Source organism: Melanaphis sacchari, unplaced genomic scaffold, assembly GCF_002803265.2.
Source record: "Melanaphis sacchari strain LSU unplaced genomic scaffold, SCAv2.0 Contig84_pilon_pilon, whole genome shotgun sequence".
Taxonomy (NCBI): Eukaryota; Metazoa; Arthropoda; class Insecta; order Hemiptera; family Aphididae; genus Melanaphis; species Melanaphis sacchari.
In genome coordinates this window covers 463,759-491,529 of record NW_020271599.1, presented here as the reverse complement: position 1 = coordinate 491,529, position 27,771 = coordinate 463,759, and the positions used below count along the sequence as shown (strand labels likewise).

Genomic DNA, 27,771 nt, shown 5'->3' with positions numbered 1-27,771 from the left:
TATACCTAATTAAACAATAAACGTGTATAAGTATATAAAATAAATTGCCGCAGTTTGTATGATGTATCTTATCGGTTTTGTCGCAGATTGTATAATCTTAATTATTTTTTTGCCGCAGTTTACATATCGACTTTTAGAAAAAGGTAAATTTTGCCACAGTTTACCATCTCCCGTTAAATTTAAAATCAATGATATACCTACTATTAGATACGAATAACGATTCTGAGTAGAAAAAATTTGTCAGTATAATATGAGTATATTACTAAATATATTTCATGACATGGTTTTTGATTTGGCTATTACTATTATTATTTATTAGTAAGGTAATTTATTTTAATCTTAGAATTGTGGTAGGTTGATTTAATTGTTTTCAAAAACATTTCATTCATAAAATTATTAGTATTTAATTACTATAAATAATGTGTATTTGTATCATATTGTTATTAACTTTTGAATTATTAATACTTTACTGTAAATATCGTAAATAAAAGTGTAAATAGATAATATATTAAAACTGATCCACATAATTTGAAAATTTCATTGCGTATAATAAAATTCATAATATACAAAATAGTTTTAACTAGTTACTCAATTTCGTAATCTCTTTTAAAATATTTAGGTATAGAATCATTGATAGTGGAAAATTTCATGGATCACGTACTAAGTAAGTTATTTTAAAATTTGAAATTTCACTATTATAGTATTATTATGTTGCATTGATATTTGAATGTTTTGTAATATAACAATACAATGTTTAAATAATACATACGATTTAAAGATAACTTTTTTAAATCAACAATTTGGAATATTTTATATAAAACTTGAAAAGTTACAATAATTATTCAAAGTTCAGTTACTCAAACATTTTTAATTTATATTTTTTCAGCTTATCCATTTAATTATGATAGTTTTGAAAAGTTTTGCTGGAGACAAAATAGAAAAGATTCTATAGCTGATCGTAAGTATTTCGTAAAATGTTTCATAAAAATTAATTATTTAAAACTACGAAATTTTGAATAAACAATTAAGAATATATACTCAAAAAAACAAACTTAAAAACATAGTTTTATTATATAAAAAATAAATGTTTCTTCGTAGGTATAGTTGTTATTATAATTTAATTTGTTTAGCTGATCCACTAGTTAAAACTCAAATTTGGTATGATCGAATGAAAAAACGTAAGTCATTTTATCGTTTTAGTTTTTAGTTTTTAATATATTATCAAATTATGTTTTTCTACTACATAAAAACTAAAACATATGATAAATAAATGCAATAATAATGCTGAATATTGTTTTTAATTAAAACGTATGGTATTATGAAAAGTAATTATATGTTATTGACAAATGATATACAAGAAATTACCATATTATGAAAAGAATTATGGTATATAATTATTATTCTTATAATTTTAAAAGAGATAACCTATTATTATTTTTAAATAAAAAGATTTATGAACTAAGATCAAACTTAATAAATATCATATTAAAATTGTCTAAAAAAATATAATATACCTTTTAATTGGTATTTAAAATAAATAATGCTAGTTTAAAGATACGTGAATTTGGCTACCAAATTTAAAAATGTTTAATATATGTTTACTAAATATTAAAAAAATATAGTATTTATAAGCACGAATTGGTAGTTTATAATTTCAGCTATTGTAAATTATGTATAAAAGTTTAAAACACGACTAACGTCGATTAAATCTGGCCTTCAAAGTTTCTGACTTTGCAAAAATATAGTGGGCACTTTAAAGTATTTGTAAATACAAATTTAAAATTTATAAGTCGTTCATTCCTTAAATATCCCTAAAAAGAAGTTAATAGTGCTTCATAATCACATCCATGATTTAAACATTTGTTAATAATTGACAATAACTGAATTTATAAATAACCAATTTTTGCTTACAAATGGCTTATTAATTATTGAGAAACTTGAAATATGAACATTTTGAAAGATAACTAATTTACCAATGTCAGCTTTAGACCGACGTACATACAACATAGGACTTCTTAAGCAGGAAAGGGTTTGAGAGGTGTCAGAATTAGAACTTGATAAGAGGGATGTGTGTCAAATTATTTTACCTTTATAAATATTAATAATATGAACATTCTTCCTGGTTATTTTCAGTCTTGCCTAAATTAAATGAAAACATTGAAATCTACAGAAATAGAACAAAGGAAGATAATCTAGGTAAGTACTAATAAAAAAAAAAAAACTGTAGTGTAGAAAGAAGCTTTGAGAGACACGGGTTAGACTACCTTCATTTATCTGGATAAAAATTCTAGTCTCTAAATAATAATAACATTTATCGATTTAGAATTTCCAGAGATCACATTAAAACAGTTTTATCGACATTTATATGGTAATTTATTAAATTTATTTATAATATAAATTATAGATGAATGTGGTATAATACAATAAAATACCTACATTTTATTTTTACTTATCGTAACTTGTAAGTGATATTAGTGCTTAACAAATAACTATGAACTGATATTAAAATAAAATAAATATAACACATAAATTACATTTATATAATGGTAAAAAGTATTACAAGCAAAAAATCGTCGTACAAATAATTGTAAAACTAGTTACAACAAATCAATTACTGTGATTTTTTAAATATTTTTTTGTTTAATAGAAATAATCCATTACTTATTTGCATACTCTTGAACAAACTCTTTTTCATCAATTATAAGAAGAGTAATTTAACTTTGGAATATTAAACAATAACTTTTAGATCACTAGCGAAAAAAAAACAATTAATGATTTTCGACTGTGGTATCTCAGCCGTACTTATATATGTATAATATATGAGTTAGGATAATTTTTAATACATTTTACGCACTATAAGTCTTTGAAACACATCAACAATAAATAAGAAATGAAAGATTTAAGTAATTATTGGCTTATATTATATAACATCATAGTTTAATAAAAAAAAGGTTACATTCAATGGTTTATGATTAAACACTGCTGATAAATCAATAAATTTAATTTTCATAATATAATTAACATAAAATGTCTTTTACTAAAAAGTATATGTAGTTCTTAGAATTTTATGTTGACTGACACATGGTCTATATCTACTTCAATAAATTTAAAAAAAAATCAGAAATTGTAAACCATTATGTATATTTTAATGTAAATAATTTTCGTTAAATTGACGTGTATTTTCAAACATAAGTATATCTAATTAAAATATAATTTCGTATTTTTTTTACAGAATTGCCACATCCAGCAGAATCATTTTTAACTTTTGATTCTAGAACTCAAATTAAGGACTCTTCTGATAATCGTAATACTAATAACAAATATTTTTATTAATTTAAAATAAATTAGCGTCTTGATAATGGATAGTCTCAGAATAAAATTATTTCGTACACGCCTTATAATTAGTAATGGTCAACGATATCGATATCGTGACAAATATTTAATATCCGGTTAAGTTAATTTCCGGATATATCGGAGTATCGAAAATATTTATTATTATATTATTTTTCAAGAATTACATTTAACTTGCAGGTTCTAAGGCATCTAAGCTATTACAAATATGTAGGATGTTGGTGTAAAATAAATGAGTTAAATTCTTTAGTGTGATATAAATTTGAAAATTTAAGAAAACGAAAAAGGGATTTTGATATTGCGGTATGATATCGGTAAATTTTGAACGATATCGATATTTGAAATTATATTTTCGCCCGTCACTATTCATAATACACTTATTATATTATTTTAAATTACTAAGATCAACTAATATGCAAAAATATTAAAAATATTTTTCTTCACTAGATTTACGTAATGAACATATAAAGAGTATAATTTGTGCGTAATCGAAAAAAAGGGTAGGTACAATCGAAAAATATTCCAACCATTGATATTCAGATTGCGAAAAAACCCAATTAATCTACAGTGTAGGAGTCGATAAACTTTCATAGAAGAAAGAGCTATATTTCTGAAAACTTACAAAACAATGATTTCAATGAATGTCATCGACGTGAACAACCTTTTTTTTTTTATAAAATCGTCATTATTCGTCTATACGTGTTATTGGTATGAATTGATCTGTATATTAAAAAGCCACAGATTTACAACCTTCGTTCTTCACAGTTAAGACCTATTATGACTATAAAATTAAACATAAAACCTGGTAAAGTAAATTTATCATTTTTTCAAAGGGTATAAAAATACAAAAGAAACCTTACACGAGCATAAACAATTTTGTGATTTTTCTGTTTATAATATGACATAGTTCTTTAAAAAGTATATACCTACACGTTTCACTTAAAATCAAAATATTGTAACGAGATAATTTATATTTGTTAAATACAATAATTAAATGGCAAAAATAGAGTAAATATTAGTTATGATAATTAAATATTTAAATTGCGTATTTTTTAAATAAATTGACTAGTATTTTAATATTTAGAAGAACACTTGATATTGGATATAGTGGTACCTAATACATTGGAGAAATTTGAAATTAATGAGAGAAAGAAAAATACGAAATTCTATTTTACCAGATAACAGAGTATTTTAAAACTTAATTTATAAAATTAAAACACGTAAGCATTTAGTTAATGAATCTATAATGATTCTCTTCTGCAACTATGCTATAGGACCACAATATTGTAGAGTGAATGTGGAATATATAGTATGAATTCAGGAAATCTATAACATTTACATTAAATGCGTTCAAATTGAAAACAGTCTTATAATTTCAATGAGTATCTTTAACAACAGAGCCATAATTAATAATAGCATATGCCATGCGAGTAGATCACTATTGCTTAAATTACCTCACCATGTTATAATACTACAAAGAAAAAGAAGCTTAAATTACCTAGATAATATCATGATTAAAAATCTATTAAAAATCTTGAGTAGAGAATACTACGCAAGGCACTCAACGTCGATAAATATGATTAATACTTAAATTCTCGTTTTTTGAAAGATCATACTTTAGGTATTAGCATTTATTTTGCAAGCAATAGAAGAAGCAACAGTATTAGATGAGAAATATTAATTTAATTAATTGAAGATACTGATAAAATGACCAGATATGTTCAATTTTATCAAATATTTTTAATAGACATAGAAACGTACTGGAACTGTGTTGTCAATCAAAAAAATTAAAAATATAGAATCATTACTTAAGTAAGAAATATAAATATCAATTAAAGCCATTTCATTTGGTATACCTACTATATTAATGACAACAGTTTAAGAAAACTATATACAATTTTGATTTTTATATTTTTAATATTTTTTAACTCCTAATACTTCACATCAATTTTTCACTAAGATCATACGTGGTTTTTGAACCAATTATAAAAATAAAATAACCGGGTAGTTTCTAGTTGAAGGTATTTTAAATTTCTATACCGGTATCTAATACCTGTTAAAAATTCTATATTGACATCAACGTTATTACTTATTAGTTTTTTAGTTATTACCAATAATATGGTATTTTCGGAAACCACATAAATAAGTGATACACTGATACATGCTATACCGGTTATCTAAAATACCGAAAATAATAGACACCAGTTTTAAATCAATATCAGGATAAACTATAAAGTTAACCTATAAGTTCGCCTAAAGTATCAATAGCCTCAAATTATCTAAATATGTTCATGTTAAACAAAAATAATTTATATTATATATGATATACCTAAAATAAATATTTTTTTCTGCAAATAAATACCTTTTATTTATACCCAATAATTTCACTAGAATATTAAAACTCTAATTAAATCGTCAGGAACAATAATCAGTTCAGTTTGGAAGTATTTTATGATTGCGACCAATAAAAAAAAATATATCAAGTATTATGTTTTATGGATACTGGAGTTACCTGATTTTTGTAGCTAAAAAAGAATTAAAAATAATTTTATAATTCTATCTTTTATACAAAATACGGGACACTACAGTGTATCATGTTGTTGAAACGGTTGATAAAAAAAAAATTGATAATTAACATAAAAAAAAGAACATAATTGAAAAAAGTGAACTTATCTAGTTATAGCACTAATACCCGTTCAAATACAATAAGTAGATGTTAAAGTATAGTATGAATCACGCAAGAGTATTAATATTAACTATTGAAAACAATATTATAAATTGTAATATTTAATTTTTATAATTATTGTTTTAACTTTTAAACTTTTATGAAGACGGAAAAAATCTTTTTAGAACAATGACATTGTTTTTTTCTATAAACATATTATCATTGTAGCCTTATAAATAAGTAATATATACGTAATATTATACACTGTACACAGTGTACACTGTTACAAAAAAAAAATAAAAAAATACGAATGACATTAAAAATATTTCAATTTTGACTTCGAAATAATAATTATTTGTATTATTTATTTCTTATTTCAGATATTTCGATTTCTATTCCGTCATCAGTTAATGAAGCACAGAATTCTCAACCCCCAATGAATACTGCGATGTCGACTCCTTCGCCCCCCAAACATACAATGTCACGTAGAACACAGTTCAATACAATCTGTAAGAATTTTTTACTAAACGATATCGATTGTTACTTATAACTATTTGTATTAGTTTAAAAATAGGGAAAATGGTTTTAAGGAAATTTGGAATGGACTGTTTGTGATAGCATCTGACTTCTATATTAGCAATATTCATACTGAATATTTTAAATTATTTATATGTTAATGTAAATTGAATAATTTTCATTATACCATACTGATGAATCTTATAGTGCAATATTGATATTGAGAATGGTTTTTAATTTTCTTACATATTTACTTTTAATCATACGAAGTACAAACTTCAATCATTTGGCTATCAGAATAGAGACAACATTTTCATAAATTTGTATACATATTTTGGGTCAAATTTTTAAAACTGTTAGTTTAAATACTACATTTTTAAAAAGTTGTTTATTATAGGTAGTCTTTAAAAAAATATTTTTAAATTTATATTTAAATACAGATATAGATATATAAATTTAGAAAGTATTGAAAACACACTTAAGAGCACGTCGTACCCGCATATGTTGTCTCCGTCTTACAAATGCGTAACATAGCAAATATTACGTTCAGAAGATCACGGTTAACTCCTTTAAATTGGAAATTAGAGTGAATTGGCCTCTTTTGAAGTTTAGAAGTGAGATTATTATCTAGGGCATCTCTTAGGCTTTAAATTTAAAACTTTTTTTTATTATATTTTAATTTTAAAGCGAGTTATGTGTGTTTTAAGACGTGCAAGCAATTTACAATTTTAAAATACTCATAACTTGCTTTAAAATTAAAATATAATAAAAAGCCTATAGATGCCCTAGATAATAATCTCACTTTTAAATTTCAAAAGAGGTCAATTCATTCTAATTTTCAAGCTGAAGGAGCTAAACGTGATCTTCTGAGAGTACTATTTGCCATGTTACGCATTTGTAAGACGGAGACAACATATGCGGGTACGACGTCCTCTTAAGATACTTAAAAAAAAATGTATTTAAGAACAAATACATAAAAAAACAAATACTTGCTATGTATTTGAATACTTTAAAATACTTTATAAATTGTACAAATAGGTAAAAAAATAATTCTGTAAATACTAATCAATAGTTATTACTATTTACTTGTTTTAAATTAATATGTCACATTTAATTATCATTAGAATTTAAAACTTTGAACTGCTTACTTAATTTTATACTAAAACAAGATAATAAATGATAATTTTTTATATTTTAGCCCTAAAATACTTAAACAGCTGTTCATTAAATATAAAATTAATAAATATTAAAATAATAGTTTAATAATTTGATTTTAATTATGTATAAAATAGTATAATGAATAATGATTATCAAAAAACAATCTGAAATATGATAGATACTCGTAATTGTTCACAATTTTTAAAAGAATTTGCTTAAAACTCTTTGATTTTTAAATGAAAATATATTCAAGACAATTTTAAAATACTTTCCAAACACTTAATTTAAAAAGTATTCAAATACATTTACTCAATTACTTATACTCAGATATAAATTTAACTACAGTCCATTTAAATTGTTTTTAATGGAAGTAGAATTATTATAAATTGACTTTTAAATAGTTTTTGATAAAAACTTTTAAGTCTACTAATGAAAAATACATAAACAATGTAATTTACAAAGCATCTTCTCAAATGATTCGTCTTTAAGAGACCCGTATGTATTGTCTTATTCTTACAAATGTACAAAAACGTAAATTTTTGTCCAGTAGAACCAATTTTGTATGTTTACCTTGAATATTAAATTAAAATAATCTATTATCAAATTTAAAGGTAAGAACATTATCTGTGTTAATTTAATTCATTTCAAAACTAAAGTATCGTAAATACCGACAATTAAGTACAAATAATGTTCTTACCTTTAAGTTTGACGATGTTTCATATTACTCTAAAATTTAAACTTAACACACAAAATTGGTTCTACTTAACGAACATTCACATATTGAACATTAAATTTGTAAGACGAAAACAACACGTCATGTGAGTGTGCCATTATTTTAAACACATAATATGCATTTATTTCAATTCTGATTAAAGTTAAAAATTTAAGTGAGCAAGTTTGATGAATCACTTTATAAGTTTATTGTATTGTCATCAATTAACTTAGCTACTACGTATTGTAAATATTAAGTTAATATTTAAAAATTACCATCATGTAAAACACTAAACATTTTCGTATCTTTATTTTGAATACTATAATAATATATTAAATTTATTAACATTGACTGGTTTTATTATTTTAGTGTAGGTATTTTTATAATGTAACAAGTTAAAGATATTAATTTAAAATTTATAATTTTAGTATCTAAAAAAAATACGTGCCCAACAAACTCCCAAAGTAAGTACTAAAATATACCTATACCTTATATTTTGAATAAAAAAAAATAAAGTTATACTAAATTTTACTAATATATATATTTAATATTCTATCTATTCTATATTTTTTAGTATCAAACTATAATTTAATTTATCTCATAAATATTTTTGTAATACACTTAATTACTTAATGAATTATTTAATTGCATTAGGTCATTAGGGATTTTTTTAATCAAAATTAAAAATTAGTTTAAAATTTAATATTTTAGCATCTCAGTCTCTTCAGAAGTTTGATTTGTGTCCTGAAATTCATAAACGTGAGTAGACTTTTATTCAAACAAAAATTAATATCTAAAAAAAATGATATTACATTTTCATTCCCACGTATATTTATAGTTATAAATTTATTAATTATTTGATAAAAGATTTAAAACAAACAACAAAAAACATTTTTTTTGTAGATTTAAATGTATTTAAAAAAGAGGTGTACAATACATTCATTTCACGTAATTATTATTTTTTTCTATTTTTAACTTAAATATATTTAATAAAGTGATTAATAATGAAAATTTAACATTTTTTTTTTTTTTGTAAGATTATAGTATTAGGAAAACACAATACTCTTTTATGTTTGTAATCAACCTAATTTAAAATAATGACTTACTGTACTGAAATTAGAGGTTTATTTTCTTTCCAATAGATCTATTAAAATTATTTTTTGAAAAATACTTGATTTACTTAAAGTAAATGTTCTTAAAGTTGTTTTTGTCTTAAAGATATGGTCTCTTATTATTTTCAACGTGATATGAGGATTATTTTATTGTTTATTATATTGTTAGTAGACGAAAAAACGTCGTTGAAAAAATTAAAATAGTGGACATATTGAACAGATGTTAGAGATAAGTCAGTCTGTTATTATGATTAACGCTTTAAAATAATATACATGGAGTACAATGGACTTTTATTAGTTTTATTAATTTTTATCTATTATATTGTATTGTATAACATAACAGTTTCTTGGTTATGACTTAAAGTAGATATAATATAATTAATTAACATCATAATATATTAGTATTTCAATAAATAGTTTCAATTAAGAAAGCTGATAATATTACTGATGTTGTAGTAACAGTGGACAATTGTAATAATAATTATATTTACAATTGTAAATATAATACCCATAATTATTACGGGTAGTGACATTATATTATATAACACAGATAATAAACTAAACGATTATAAAAATTCCTATAATATATAACTATAGGGCTCTAAAATTGTATGAAATTTATTTTTTAGATATTTTTTTAAAGTTAAAACTACTTTAGTAACCACAGCACACACTTACTATAGATTACAATAATAACTTTAAAAGCAATACACAAATGTACAATACATTATATAAATTACGATTTTGAATATAATTTAATAAATAAGTCTTAAGTTAAATTTTAGATATGTTATTAATTACATAATTACGTATTTATTCTTTATTTAAAAAAAAATTGTTAAGCAAACTGAAAGATATTATTTTCTTTAAATCAATGAAGATAAATACTCTTTCAATGATAATCATTAACAGATTGTGATAATTATATTTGTAATTAAACATTTTCATCGTTTTAATAGTTAATACTGTAACTGATAACATTTATAGAGTTGTTTTTCAATTTTAAATAAAGTTAAATTTTAAATATAAAGAATATTAAATAGTATATTGTATATTTATGAACAATATGCAAAGTATTGTTAACTATTAACAAAACTAATAAAAATTAACAAAGTCAATTATTATTTACTCAAAAAAAAAAAAATCACCAATTAGTATTTTAAAATAAAGTAGTATTTATTTTATTTACAACTGGAGTAGGTACTTGCATTACGATTATATTTTAAATTGTTAATATTTTTTAGTTATAGTCAGTATAATTATCTAGTTATAATTTATGAATCCATGTTTCATGTTATAACAAAATTAATGAACAAATATTTGTAATATATTTTAATATATGTATATATTAATATTTCATTTTCTATACATAACATTGGTAAATAATATCTTATAATATTTTTTTTTTATACAAATTATAGTTTCTCCAAATTTTTATACTAATCATACGAAATATTTTGAAAAAGTAAAGGAATGTAAGTAATTAAGCATAATCTATGTTAAATAATTTTATTTTTCAAATACAAATAAATAATATTAATTTTTATTATTATATTAAAATATTAAATGACAGTTATTCACTGAAAAAATATTGACGAAAACTGACAATTGAATAAGTTGTCATAGTTTTTATGTTAAGCACACCGTACTCTACTTACTTATTTTCAAATTATTCTGAAATTGAGTAAAATGTATCAATTTTATATGTGATTTTTAAATTCAAAACACTAAAAAAAAAGCTTGACAAAATGTTCTTACATAAATTATTTTTTTAACAATCGAAATTCAAAATTGCATTTAAAGTTATATTTTTTTGTATATATCATAAAATAAATAAAAAAAAAAAATAAAAAAATAAAGATCAAATTTTTTAGTTCAATATTAAATAGATACTACAAATAAACAACATTTTACAGGTTTGGTAATAACCTGTAAAATATTGAAAGAGAGTTAGTGGTAGTGAAGTCTCTTCTACAAATTATTCCAAAAATCAATAAAAAAGTCGCAAAAAAAATTAGTTAAATGTCTTGGAGACTTAAGGTGCATATTACTAAAGGTTAAACACCTTTAAGATTTTTTGAGAATTATTGAGATAATTCTTCATAATAATAGGTATTTAATTACATTTTTTAGATGGAGATCCGTTGAGTCCAAATGAATTAGTCGCGTTTAAGGAATGTATGTGTTATATATAATTAAAATAATATAAAAATTGTTTAAATTTGAATTAAGAGCATAATATTATGATTATTTATTGAAGGAAAAACTTTTAGGCTACTAGAAGAATTTTTATATCTATTTTTATCCTTCCTTACTTCTGTTTTATTATTTTATTTAAATTATGTATGATACATACCTTAAGTTTGTTAACTATAAATATTATATTTTTTAGATTTACCAAAATTACAAGACTCATTTATGACATTTAATGAAAAAATTAAATCAATGGGTAAGAAACTATTAAAATATTTAACTTGAAGTAGTTCACTTGAATTTAAAAAAAGGTTATGTTTAAACTATACAAAGATAATATTTTATTGACTTTTTTTTTTAATATACCTATGCTAAGTGTTAAATAATATTACTATAACTAAGTATCTGATATAATTACACACTATGATCATATCGTATTCTTCGGTGCCTATTAATCATTAATCTGTTAATTAGTGATACACCGTATCAAAGGTAGACAGCATTTCATAGTTGACGTTACTATTGGAAAATATATTTTAATGTCGTATACAGAATTACAAATATCTGAAATATCACGAAAATCTTCAACAATATTTGTTTTAGTATGTGATTTTTTAATACTCATATTTTCACAACGTGCATCATTCAGAGATTTTCGTAAAATTAAATAGTTATATTGGTGTTTATGATATATATTTGCTCGTTTTCGATTAACCTAACCTAACCTCTGAAAGAGAATTTACAATTTCTTACCAAATATTATTATATCATTTACATTATGTTCTTTGTAAAATATGTTAGTATATACAATTAAATCATGGCCTCATTTAATTTTAATAATTTTTAAAATGGAAAAAATTTGTAAACAGTAACAGAAAAGTGTGTACCTACTACGCATTCACAAATTGACAAATTGTTGACATACTAAACATTACATATTTTTTGAACACGTTAATTTTAAACGGTATAGTTGTATATGTAAATGCAACTTTTTTAATTCAGCCTACTATAATTTCTACAAAATAATTCAAGTAAATAATAATATAAATTTAACTAGTTAAAAATATGTTTTTTTAATAAAATACATACAAAATCAGTATTTTCAATATTTATAAATTAAATTTTTAAACTTTTTTTGTGACTTTTTTACTTGATATACAGTACGGTCATTACCTTTATAAATCCGAATTTAATTTAAGTTAATATAATACTCTGTATTAGGTCATTAGCTTAGATTGGTAAAGTTAAGTATATTATGTATAATGTACCACACTATTCATGAAATCTGTTTAATACTTAATATTATTATGTATTTTACATAAAATTATAGACCTTAGAAATAATTTTTATTTAGAAATTAAAATTTGATAAATGTTTCAACAACAAAAATGTAATGTTAAAAATGTTTTTACCTTTCCTTCCATGATTCTTCTTTTTATACTTTACGTGTTGAAGAAGCTATCTGCGACTTCACTCACATTTTTGCTAACTTTCCATCACTCTCTAAAACTCGTTTAAAATTATTTCATTCTTATATAATAACAATATTATTTCAATATACCAACAGGTTACTTTAAATTCATTTTTTAGATTTTTTTTTATTGATATTTTTTCGAATTTTTTGGATTTTTATTCTTTATTTATGACAATCGTTCTTTTTTTCATATATATTTATGTATGGTTGTAATCGTTGAACTGTATTAATTTAAGTATCGAAAGTTATTAAGAAATAAAAAATAAATTGTGTTTTTTAAAACAAACTAAAATTATAAAAAAAATTCATACTTGTCAAAGCAAAAATTATTTATCATAAAGATGACTTTTAGAGATGATTTTATACGGAGAAAAATATTGGTCATACCTATCATCTAAACCTAACTTAATCTATATTCCTTTAACCGATAACACTGAAAAGTAAATAACTCTAAAATATGTATTATCATACTTATTATTGTAATTTAGGTTTGACATCAATAAACAAAGAAGATTACAATAAATTGAAAATATGTAAGTACTGTTGCATATTTTACAAGCATGTATTACATTGATGTTTATTTAAAAATAGATTAAGATTTTTTTCAACAAATAATACAACAATGAGAAAATGAGTTGAATTTTAAAAATAATATTTTGTTCTAATTTAATTCGTTTTAGTTTATCCGCGAATATTTCACATTTCCTACGACAATTATATCTTAGACATAGGTATGTTACTTAATATATTTTATGTAATTCGATATCTAATAAATGTATATGTATTTACTATTTATGTATGTGTGTATAAATAATAGTAACTTGAGTGTACTAATTAACCCACAAAAATATTTTAAGATTTAAAAAATTTTAGACAAATGAAATAATGAATAATTTAATCCTGATAAATATTGTAACAATAATAAAAAATACAGTACATAAAATACGTGATATATATCCTCAAACCATTCATATAATTTTTATATTGATTCAAATTTATTCAATATTGATTATATTTACCTAAGTAGGTAAATTTAGCCTTTATATTTCTGTACTATAACAGTTAAATAACATAATTGTAAATCAGTATCATTATAGTATGGAATTACACTTATCCATATAAAACATGCTTTGAATTATAAGAAAAGTGTATATTGTTTTCTTAGTATTATATTTACCTACTTAGGTAAATATAATCAATTTTGAATAAATTTGAATCAATATAAAAATTATATGAATGGTTTAACTACGTATGGATGTAGTAAAATAATTCATCACTTATAATGTTTTTTTCGATGTTCTTCGTATTTTTATTAAAAGAATTGTTGGAACATCTATAATATTATATCTTTACTTCAATATGGCCTGAAATATGTTTCTATATATATATAATTCCACATTTAACCCCAAAAAACAAGCGTTATCCCAAGTTTATTTAAAGAAAAAAAAAATATTATCTATCAGATATTTAATTTTTTTCATAATATTTAATCTAAAATTTAGAATTTTTGTCAATATTTAAACTGAAAAAGTTCAACATTTTACTAATGTAAAAATTATTAATTAATAAACAATTAAAAAACAATGAAATAAAAAGAAAAGCGTTGGCATATACCCTACTATTTCCTTCCTCCTACATTACCTTACATCTCCTCGCGGTTTATGTCACCATAATATATATTGCAATAAGAAAATAAATTATGTTATACTAAAATATTGTTAAATATAAGTAGCCAGTAGGGCTTGGATTTTTTAGCAAAACAAATCCTTAGCAAAAAAAAAAGAAAAAAAAGCATTTATTAAATTTAATTCTAAAAAAATTAAATTAAATTACACATAAAATTAAATATTAAAAAAGGAATTTATGATCATATATTTGATCAAGTTACTTTCATTAAACTTATCCTATTGGGTGCTAATAACAGTTAAAGAAAAATTACTTAGAATACTTTACCCCACTGATTGATATTTACGCATAGTAAATACGCGATAGTTACGCGATAGTACGCAGGTATAATTCAGATAATTTTAAAACTATTCAATATCGGCACAATAACGATAGTTATTTTATCAGTCATCTATTTATTACTAGTTTTTCACCGGTTTTATAATTTCTGGCAATAATAATATAGTATTTTTAGTCCATAACTTATAAATAAGTTAAATTTTTAAGAAAAATAAGTAGAAATTGAGAAAAAAAGAAACAAATAGGGGAAAAAGCAAGTTTTGTGGAAAACAGCAAAAACAAGTTTACTTCACTGAAATCAGAACGATTCAAAACGTATTTATATTTAATAATTTTATTTTTATTACACTCTCCTCAAAAGAAGTATATGCTACAAAATCTGAGCCCAAGATATAAGTAATATAGGTAATATATTACATATTATAAAATAAATTTTTTGACATGAATAGGAAGCCTAAATATATTAAATTGCAAAAAAGCAATAATAAAAAATAAAAAATAACTAAATATACCTAAATATATTTTTTTTTATAGTAAAATTTAAATTATATCACATTATGATTATAATTTTAGATTAGAATCATATGTTAGTAGATGTATGAACATTCAAGACAAGAATAATAGACCTCAAAACAAATCCTACTATTTAACTTTTAATAGATTTGCATATTTTTTTAATTATTCATTAGTTTGTGAATGTAAATATAATAATATTTAATTTTGTTTATTTTATTTACTTTAACATCAAAGTACTAAAATATGCCGAAAATGAAATTGTCTATCGAAGTGTTATAGGTAAGCGTAAATAAATATAAAGAATAGTTATTTAATTATACTTCATACTTATTTTTATTAAAATGTTATTATTATTAAAAAACAATTCAAATTTATACGTTTAAATATATTAATTATATATACAATTTAAGAATAAAATAATAACCAAATACTTGACAATTATTAAGCATGCTGTTGTTTGTGACTTTTTAGAAACTTTGTTTAAATGATCTTAATCTAATCAATACTATGAATATTATTGTTATATTAATTAGCTTATAAAAATCCAAAATATCTATTACCTAACAATTAATGTTAATTTGTAATGGATTAATTACATGTATCATTAACTAAACAAATGTTTCTAGATCTAATGTTTTTTGTTATAAAATAAGAGTGTACTGTATGGTTTAATACTAACTAATAAATTACTCGCTTAATTTTATAACTTTTAATATATTTTGGCAGTACATTTTAATGGTATTGTAATTTATGCATATTCTCCGAATGTGAATAAAATAAGTACCTAGTTAATAATAATAAAAATGTATTCGCACAATACAGTCATTAAATAATATTAATTTTATTTAGATGCACTGAAGCTGTCTAGTAATGAATTCATAGAGTACAAACGAAGTAAGTCTTGCCCAATAAAATAATAAAGACTACACTAATAACTCATACCTACCTGCTTATAATTTAAAAAAATTTAGAACAAAATATGGTAATAATTTTCTGAAGTACTAATGAAACAATAAGTTATATACATTTAACGAGATAACCATAACCAGAATATTATATTTAACAAAGTCCTATGTGAACTCTTCTTAAAGACGAAAATGTTCAACTGTACATTTATGAGTCTGGGATTATCTATGTACTCGTACTAAATTTCAGAACCATTACAGCGATATACTTGGCTGTAGAAATTCTCTTTTATTAATAGGAAATAATAAAATAAACAAAAATTAAAATTCAATAAAATAATATATTCATACGCATAAGTAACCAGAAACAATTTACAGTTTATTTTCAATTATACTGAGGTATAATCGAATCCATTTGTACAACAGACCGAGTTCCTCGATTTTTATGTTTACGTTAAGTTGAAATCTAAATAAAAAAAATTATAATAGCACAATAATATGTTTAGAACTAAAAATGGAAAAATATTTTTTTATTAGAGTTCCCAAGACAATTTGATATTACTTATGCAACTTATAAGAAGAGGATGGAAACAGAAAGTACGATATTTTTAATGTAATTAAAGCGAACTAAAAACTTATACAAACTATTATTAAAAGTAATGTGTGAAACTATGTATGTGTGTGTGCGCCATGGATTCATCGCTAAGAATTCGGGTGGTCACCCATCCAACAACTAGCGACACCGGCTGATGCTTGACCCCAGAACATAAGTGACTGAGGTCAACCATTGCGCCACACCAGACCACATATAATAAAACTTTATATAATACGAATATATAATATATTATTAAATATTTTAAAATATATCTTCTATTCAGAATTTTAATATTATTTCAAAATTATATAAATTATACATAATATTTCAATTTTTAAAAATCTATATTTGTGTTGACAAATCAAAAATGAATCAATTATTTTGATTTAAATTTAATGAATAGTATAGGTAATCATATTTATACACCAAATCATTTTTTTTTTTTTTTAATGATTTTCTAATCATATATTTTAATTCATAGTATTTAATATTTTTAGATATCAATGAAGTACTCGAAGAGGACGACTTTAATGCAATTAAAATAGGTACGTTATTTATCCGTATACTATTTTATCCAGTTTGATTATATCATTCGTATTGATAGTATTTTAATATTTGGATGATATATTTTATAATATCATCAATACCTTAAGTTCAGTAGTTTAATGAAATTACCCTGTTTGACCTAATATCTCAACTTATTGACAAAACACCATTAAAATAAAAATATTTTATGATATTCTATATCCTTGTTTATATAATTTAAACAATTTGCTGTAAATACTGGGAAAATCCACTTTTTAAAACTTTTCAAGACGATCAAAAAATCATTTCTATGATTTGAAACAATTTTTTTAAATTTCAACTTATTTACAATTTTAAATTTATTGAAAGGTCTAAACAATGGAAATATATAGACACTATTCATCGAGTTCTGTATACATTTCATAAAATAATGAATTTGAACCACAAGGAATTATAAGTTATACCTGTGTTTTCCACACAATTATCAATTTTTTTTTCAATGAAAAAATGTATCATTTTATTTTGATTAAAATAAAATAAAACTACATTTGACATTATCCAAATTGTAAAATGTATGCTTACTACTTATATTTACTTATTACGTTAAAATGTGACAATTAATTACAGCAAAAATCAATTAAGTTCAGAATTATCTGATTCTTGCACAAAAAAAAAAAAACAGACTAGTACATTTACTATAAAAACTATAATTATATTATATAAAGGATTAATCTAAAAATCTATCAAACTATATTTTATAATCTGTTACACCTACTTCTTAGTTATAAAACATATATTTCTGATTTATACAACAAAAATTTTGAAAAAAACAGATATGTCTGGTTTTTGCAGAAAACCTTTATTTGTATTAATTTATATTTACGTTAAATAGATATTTTACGTCTGCTAAGATGATTTTCGAATTATTATACCTTTTATATATGCTTACTTAATTATATGTGGTATTAATATTGCTTTATCTTATACCGATTATTTAATTAAAAATATTTTTAATCAAAATCTTACAAATAAAGCAGTCACTACTTATAATTAATGAAATCAGGTAATAGGTTTTTAACCAAAATAAGTAAATTTAAGCAAAATTAGCATTAAGTGATAGCTTTATTAATGGATGTCTAAAAAAAATTTTATACAGTATGCGGTGATTCATATTATCCATTGGATAGATTAAACTGCGATTATTACATTTAAATAAATATAAATAATTGTTAGCTGTCTGTAAACATTTGTATCTATATGATGATTATTGATCACTTTTATTACTATTTTATATTTAATTTACTGTTTTAATTAATAATTATAATTTGGGTTTTTTTTTTAATTATATACTATTATATTATTTAAAATTTTTATTTTAAATGAACTAAGTATTTAGTACTATTTACTATAATTTATACAAAATTGTACATATTATAACTAAAATAACAAAGTTTCAATTAGTAGTTTTCTACGTCAACTAAATATATGGAATTCGAATTACGGACTTATATAGTTATTTACAGAATTATACCTTAAATTTAATTGGTTAATAAAAAAAAAAAACGATAAAATAATAGTAATAATATTTTTTAGCCAACTTTCCACTAGCAAATGAAAACTACGAAGAACATGAGGCAAAAATGAAATATTTAGGTAAATTTATCTAGGCTTAATAATATTATAAATACAGTCAACTCTTAATAATCTTAACGTATATACCGGTTCAGTCAAATTTATTTATTACGTATATTCTTTTTAACTTACTTTTTTATTAGAATTCAATTTAGTATTTATTCTAGAATTATGTATTAATCGAGTTATTTATATTAATTGATTATACAAAGTGTTATATTTTTGTTTTTAGACATAGACCCCATTCCATACGATGTATTTAGTTTTTTAAAAGGAAGTAAGATATAACACATTTAATTTTGAATTTTATTTTTAACTTCCACTATATTGAGTGATTCATTAATCTAAACCTACCACTCTCCTTAGTTCCAATACCCTTAAATAATGCATTTATTCAAATATTTATTTTCAAATTTACATAATTTACTTAGAGATTATATTTTAAAATACTTACATTTAATATAAAATACTCATAAACTAACTTTACAATTATAACTTCGACACAATATATACATTGATATATATTAAAAAAATCATCTCTTAAATAATTTACAATAAAAGATGGTAGTTTTTACTCGAAAAAAAAGACATTTGTATCACCACAGACAATTTCTTATATGAAATATTATAATAATGGATCGAGGATGGTGGAACATGCTTAGTGAATGCCATATGCATGAATATGTCTATGACCTTTCCCATATTTTATTATATTGTCTTGTTTTGCTGGCTAAACACCTAATTTTAATAAATCTCTTAAATCTTTTAATTTATCATTTAACCTCTACTCCACACTCAAAATAAAATCTATAACTACGATCAAAATTATAATTTCTTTCATATTGGATTTATTATATAATATATTGTTATTAATATTCTCTGTTTCCACCTTTTATAATAAATTGTTGAGCTATCATAGTTGTTATAATATTAATGGCTATTGAAAAAAAACCATATGACATATACATATTCCGCCCATTATTTTGAGATATAATACGTATGTAAAACAGAATAATAATAATATATGCTGAAAGTCTCTTTTTCCTTAAAATAAATTTTATTACTATTTTATAGTAAAAATATTAATTGTACTTTTGTATAATAATTTATTGTTACATCCAATACATATTATTGTATGTAAACTATTGTACACAAATATTACTTTTTATTAAGATTATTGATTATTTCATAATTTGTATTTATATAAAATTCACTGTCAATTGATTAATTATCAAAACTACTATATTAACACATGCATGGCAATATTTTTTTATTTATTCAATACAACAAAATTCAATAACTAAGCAATGATAAATTTTAGAAAATATTACTTATATATCATATTATACATATCATAGCTCTATGTAATGAAGTTGAAACTTAGAATATAATATATTAGGTATAATATTAAGACTTAAGAAATTAAAAATAACTAATTAAATCTATATAAATAAAAATAAAATGCTGTTCGTAGGAAATAAATCACTTTAAAACGAGCTGTTAACCATAATGAATATATATTTTTTCCATTTGTTTTTTCTTGCTCAAATTATGCGTGTTTTTTTCAGTTTATCCCAATCTGTTTGAAAAAAGATATGAATTTAGGATTAAAAACATAGGTACGTGAATAAATTAATTATTAAATTGTAATACGAATGCATTTTATAATTTTGTTTATTTTATTCGTTTATTGGTATTAAATTATATTAAACATAATAACATTAAGCATAACTAAATTCATAATTTAATTGTTTTCATATTAAACAAAGTTTAGGTAATACAACGAAAAGTTTAATAATTTCTGTTTTAGTTTACAAGGTACTTCAACGCCCCGATTATAAAGATGAGAAATACCAATCAATTATTGAAAACAGAAATTTTTTAGAAAGTAAAGTTTATTTACCTAACTTAAAATATTAATATATATATATATATAATTATATTATACATAATACGATGTTGAGATGATCAATGTCTTAATCATTTATTTAATTTGAAATGTACTGGAACCTCCTGAAAAAATATTTAAGCATAATTATATAGTTGATTAAATATTATTATTGAAATATATATTAGGAGTATTAGATTATTTATATATATTTACACTATTATTTGGTTGTGCCTACATAAGAAATCAAATGAGTTACTAGTACTTAGTTAATTATTGCCTATTTTTAGTAACAGTGTACATGTACCTACTTTTACGTTTTTCTGTATCAATTAATAATTAATATTGCAATTATTATTACCAACATATCTATCTTAATATTTCTAACTGGACACAATCACAATAATATAATCACAAGTAATGATTAAAAAAAAAAAAAAAATTAATTCAGACTAACAGTATTATACTTAGACATTTATTTCTTCATTAATATTTAATATTACATTTTTTTTAATATTTATTTTATAACAATGTGATATTATATATATATATATATATTTTAACAGTTATTGAAAGATCTGAACCTTATCAAGAACTTGAAGATAAAATTGAGAATTTATGTAAGTTAACAATAATAAAATACTATTACCTAAAATAATTTTAAAGTTTAGTTTATAAAAAATAAATTACGTATTATAATATTTTGAGAAAATATGTTTTGACAGTTAATTTGCTTATTATTTTAGTACTGCAGATGATGACTAATGATGAATTTAATTCATTTATAGATTGTAAGTTGTTTCATTTATACCTATAAAGTATTTGTTTAATATTATATTATATACTCGTTTGCGAGAAAATTTGATGTGCACAAACTAAAATTCCGCCGCAATCACTTAAATTGCCATACATTGGCTCCAATCGTATACGTGAAGTGATTACATAATCTTAACAAACGAAATAAATATTAAACAAATGATAAATTTTTCTAACAATTTTACTGTTTTTTAGTCTTTCCGATAGTTTTTCAATCATATAATAATTTTGTTAATCATTGGTTGATAATAAAAACAAAAGGTAAGATTTAATATATCATTATTTATTTTTTTAATTTAAACGCCATAATAAGCTCAATAAAATTATACTAATGAAATACTAATGATTAAATTCCGGATTTATATTCTCTTAAATATCTTGAAAATATTTCTTGATATTCTCTTAAAAACTAGAAACATATACAAAAATAATTAATAAAAATCAATATCAACATTTTTTTTTTTTTTTTGACAGTAGTCAAGTATATACTTGCAAATAACAAAATTATTTCACTAAAATAATAATTAAAATAATGTCTTTTTGTTAAACGGTTCTATCCATTTTTTTTAAAGGTGATTATAATTAAGGTGTTTATAGTTTTTTTATTATAACTTAACCCATGAAATATTTTCAAATACGCAACAAATACTTTTTCATATGAACTGAGTATCGAAAAAATTGTCTACATGTTTAACTCTCATAAGACTGCATAAACTCAATAACGATATGTAAAAATATAACAATCCGGATTTTAATCATGATAACTATAACATTTAATATTATAATGTAATAACACTAATAACTAATAATCTATATTTTAATAAAAGAAATGAAAATCAATAAAAACAATTATGTGACAAATATTGAAGTACAATATAATATGTTTATACAATATACAATAATAAATAATATTTAATAAAAAGTTTTGAATGATTCTATTTTAGTAACAATATTATTTTTAATTGTGTATGCTGTATAGAACTTAAAATAATAGTACACAACGTGTAATAATTTATTTCATAAAAACTATTAATAAAAAATAAAAATTATAAATATGTATAATAATATATTTCTATTATACAATGATCTAATGCTAATGTTAAATTAACTTCTAATAGCCAAGAATCACTAATGGTTGGCTACTTAATTTAAATTGTTCATGTCTTAATTAGTTTCAACATATAAACTTATTGTGTAAACCGTATAGACTGTTTATGTTAAATAAAAGTAAAAAAAATTAACTACAATAAAATCACTTTAGATGTATAGAATTTTAAAGCAATAAAGATTTCTGTTATTTAATTACAACGGAGTAATGAAAAAATCAATTAATTAAGTGTGTTTACTCAAATGATTTTTTTATTGCTACCTAACTATTAATATTTTTGTTATATATTCACTTAATTATAATATGCATCCAGAGTTTATAGTGATATTCATAGATAAAAAGAAACTTATTTTGCTCTTTTAAGATTTATTTTTTGAAATAAGTGTAATTGTTTATGACATTTTTAGAAATATCAGAAATTATGGATAACATTTTATATACATCACTTAAAAAAGGTATAAATAAAATAGATAATTATAATAATATAATATAGTCAATAATATTTTATGCACAAATATATCATCTGAGATCAATTTTAAAGCTGTTGAAACCGATTTTTTATTAATATTTGAGTATTTTATAGTTGCGTGGAGTGATGGCCGTAAAATATTCTTTCAAAAAAATAAAATCTAAACAATTCAACGAACAAAAATCACGAAACAATCACGTCTCGAATAATAGTCTATGGATTTTAATTTTTTTTTCGTTCACATTCGACCGAAATTTTTTAATTAATTTTAAAAATGACATACAAATTTTCACAAATTTTTGATACATAGACGTTAGTAATAACTTCTAAGAACGCTGTTATTAAAATCAAAGTCCGATGCAACCTGCATAAAGTCTTCATCTTTTAAATAAAGATATATTTCGGAATCTACCTACGAGTATTTCACGAGACATGAGTGTTTTAGTTTTATGGTGTATGTTTTTGTATTAAAAACACGTTGGTTTCGATAGGCTTAAAAATGATTCAACAAGATAAGTTATAACTTATTATTTAAAAAATATATTTAAAATTTTTTATCTTAAATAGTTTAGGCATTAATATCATACGCTTATGTACATAATATATTATCGACAAGATTTATTATCAAATTAAAGAGATTGAAATTTTACAACGAATATTCCGAAATTTTAAGTTTTTACTTATAATTTTATCAAATCCAGCGATAATAATACACTAAAAGATAACAAACGTAAATATTAGTCTATGATGAAAATATGATGTTGAGCTTTATTATTCAATAATTATTTATTAATCTAGAAAATAATATTATTTTATGTTTTTATCGTTTAAGCTGACAAATATTACATATATTATTCAAATAAAAGCGCATCATAAAAATAATATAGATTAATAAAAAAAAATGTTTAATTTGATTAGGTAAACGTATTAGAAAATTTTGGTTTTATTTTTTACATAAGCATTATTATTTTCATGAATAAAATAAACTTTATATTAAAAATCTAATTAACTAAATAGAGGTTAATTTTATATTCGGGAGGGTTTAGTCCTCAAATCAATTAGTTCACTGATATGCTATAAGTATATTATTTTTCTTTTTTTCGTGATTCATAGGATACCATAATTTCAATAATTTATTAGATACCTAATACTTATGATATTATATATGGTCCATAACAGTTGTAATTTACAATTTATACGAGAATAACTTTCCAAATTTTTTTTCATTTATGTAAGTGATAGTATTCATTAAATTCGTTATTAATCATTTATGTATATCTTTCATTATTACTATTAGTTTTAATCAACCGTTAACACACATATTTAAATTTTTTTAAGATTGTAAGTTTTTTTCAAAAAAAAAAAATAAATAAATAAATAGAACGTTAGGTTCATACTGCGTATTTATTAGATCGAATTAAACATTATATGATATAAATTCTTGAATTCATACTTAAATAATGATTCGTTTCAAAAATTTAAAATTTCTGCTTTGCATAAATATTTAGATAGTTTTAATAAATAAATAATAACAATAATATTTACATTATATTTCAGCTTATTTTATATCAATAAATGAAACCTATGTGGAATATGAGACAAGAATGAAATCTCTAAGTAGCTATACCTACATAATTTTTAATATATTATTATAGCTAAAAGTTTTTAGAATTTCTTATATCATGATATGTAAAATGAAAAATGTGTATTTATATTTTACATGGAAATGATCATAATGTGCATTATAAAATATTTCAATATTGATTTGAATCGTAGACAAGAGAACATAATAATTATAATGTAGATTAGATTGATGTTATCCTGTGTTATAATATTTTACGGTTTAATCTTATCGCATAGTTACAAAATAAATTAAACATTAAACGTTTTAATGTAATAATATTAATAACTATGGCAGAAGACTTCTGAGATTTGCATAATCTACATCTACGAAACTGTCCAGAATTTGGTAATAAAAATAACGTGTCTCCAATAACAATTGTTGTCTCGCCGTTCCGGCGGTGACAATGTATTGTATAGTATTGCAATCATGATATTGAATAATCACTTTATTAGCGAGTATTTTAAATATTATTAATCATTAATAAAAATCAGTTGTTTACTTAAAATATAAAGTCCACTTTAAAAATTAAAGTTGAATTTTAGTAAAAACCATTTTATCATAAAAGAATCATTTTTTTTTTTTTTTGAAAAACAATAAAAATTATTATTATTTATTAATTTTTTTTTTTTTCATTTTGTGGAGAAGAATATTTTGGCACAATTTTCTTAATAACATAGAGCATAAAAGATAATTAGAAAATAATATCTTAAAATATAAATAATATATATAATATAATATATTATATATTATATTATATATACGTATATATATATATATATTTAATATTATATAATATCTATACAATTTTATTATTTTTAAAGTACATTTAAGACTAATTATTTGTATTATAATCTTAGATAATGTATTATTTTTATTTTTATTTTTAGAGCTAATCGCTTTTCCCCGTAACTTATTTCGATACTTTAAAGCAAGTAAGATATTTTTTTGATTTTTACAATATCTAACAATATTTATACCCACCAATTTCCATATTAATTTTGCACCACATTATATGTATAATATACTTATAATACTTACCGATTTCATTTCAATGGAATTTTTAACCAAAAATAAAATGTTTCAGCTTACATTTTTTATGTTTCATAATAATTATTATATTTATCAAAATGATGAGTCTAATAATATATTTACTTGCAAAGTCCAAAATTGTATAGAATTATTTGTTCTCAATGAACTTATAGAACTTTGAAAACTCATAAATAAGTATCAAAATTGTTGTCCACTAAAATATAATAATAATCATCAACCTGAAAAACCATCGTAGCTGACTTCCAATTAAATATACATACCATTTATTGTATATAAAATATATTTAACGTTGCGATTCTGTAGCGTAAAAATATACTATTTCAAACTTTAACATATTAAAATAAATGATGAGTATTTTTTTATGATAATATATAATAAGTATATGTATACAATACTAAATACAATATTGATATTTCTATATTACTTTTACAATAAATGTCTTTAATTAATTAAAAATGTCATGATAACCATAACATAATATTTATCATGCAGTATAGATTTTTAAAAATGTTTCTTGTGAATTTTTTCAGCTTATCCACATCCAATGCGAAGTTACGATTCCTACATAAATGATTTTAAATTATATAGTATGATTTAATATTCATAGTTTTAAGATTAAATTTAATATTTATCATTATTATTTATTAAGATCAATATTTGAATGTATTATACTTATATTTCAATCAGTATAATTTATAAATTTAATATAATCTATAATATTATTATTGTTAATGATTAAAAATTTTATTTTTTATACAATTTTTTTTTGTGAAATTTTTACAGAAAAATTTGAACTAAGAAATATTCAAGACAATATATTGGAAGAATTTTTATTTTTGGGTAAATTATTTGAATAATAATATGTTAAATTATTGTATTTACTTACACTTTACATTCTCAGTGTATATTATTCTTCTGTGATTTTGACTTACATGACTACCACCCAACACATTTGTCTCCATTTTTCTTCATCTCATGATGCTTCTTTCCAATTCATTTTTGGCTTTCCTTTTTCTATATCTTCCTTTATCCTATACTTCCAATAGTCTTTTTTCGGTGGTGTATTGCTTAACACCATTTTGAACAATTCTATTAACATAGATAAGAAAAACGCTCAAATACATTAAATCATAAGATATATAGTAATCAAAAAATATACTTATCACATTTTTATTATTAAATTTATAATTGTTAAATAATTTTTTTATAAATTTGACGAAGGATGAATATTTTATAAATGATAAATTTAACAAAAAGTTACTAAATCTAGAATTCATTAGTATACAGTCTGTCTGACTAATAAAGCGACCCATCGAATCATCTCTAGGTACCTGTATGTACTCTCATACAGGGAGACAGTAAGTTACATATTTTTAATCCTTTTCTTGTCACTGATTCAATATCAATGAATATCCATTATTATTTGATTTCTGATATCATATTAGCTATGTAAATTGTAAATGTATTGTTTTTCTTTTCTACTAATGCTTATATTAA

At 21.6% G+C, this 27,771-nt stretch overlaps 1 protein-coding gene across 1 annotated transcript in view; it reads left to right on the top strand.

The window, feature by feature from the left end:
- Positions 1-27,771, top strand: part of LOC112602179 — a 73,838-nt gene that overhangs the window by 30,370 nt on the left and 15,697 nt on the right. The window contains exons 37-48 of the mRNA XM_025350136.1: positions 620-664; positions 887-958; positions 1,131-1,178; positions 2,134-2,196; positions 2,324-2,368; positions 3,233-3,304; positions 6,397-6,525; positions 8,831-8,866; positions 9,114-9,161; positions 9,306-9,328; positions 17,644-17,707; positions 27,058-27,114. Of these exons, the coding sequence (XP_025205921.1) occupies positions 620-664; positions 887-958; positions 1,131-1,178; positions 2,134-2,196; positions 2,324-2,368; positions 3,233-3,304; positions 6,397-6,525; positions 8,831-8,866; positions 9,114-9,161; positions 9,306-9,328; positions 17,644-17,707; positions 27,058-27,114 (702 nt within the window). The remainder of the gene's footprint in view (positions 1-619; positions 665-886; positions 959-1,130; positions 1,179-2,133; positions 2,197-2,323; positions 2,369-3,232; positions 3,305-6,396; positions 6,526-8,830; positions 8,867-9,113; positions 9,162-9,305; positions 9,329-17,643; positions 17,708-27,057; positions 27,115-27,771) is intronic.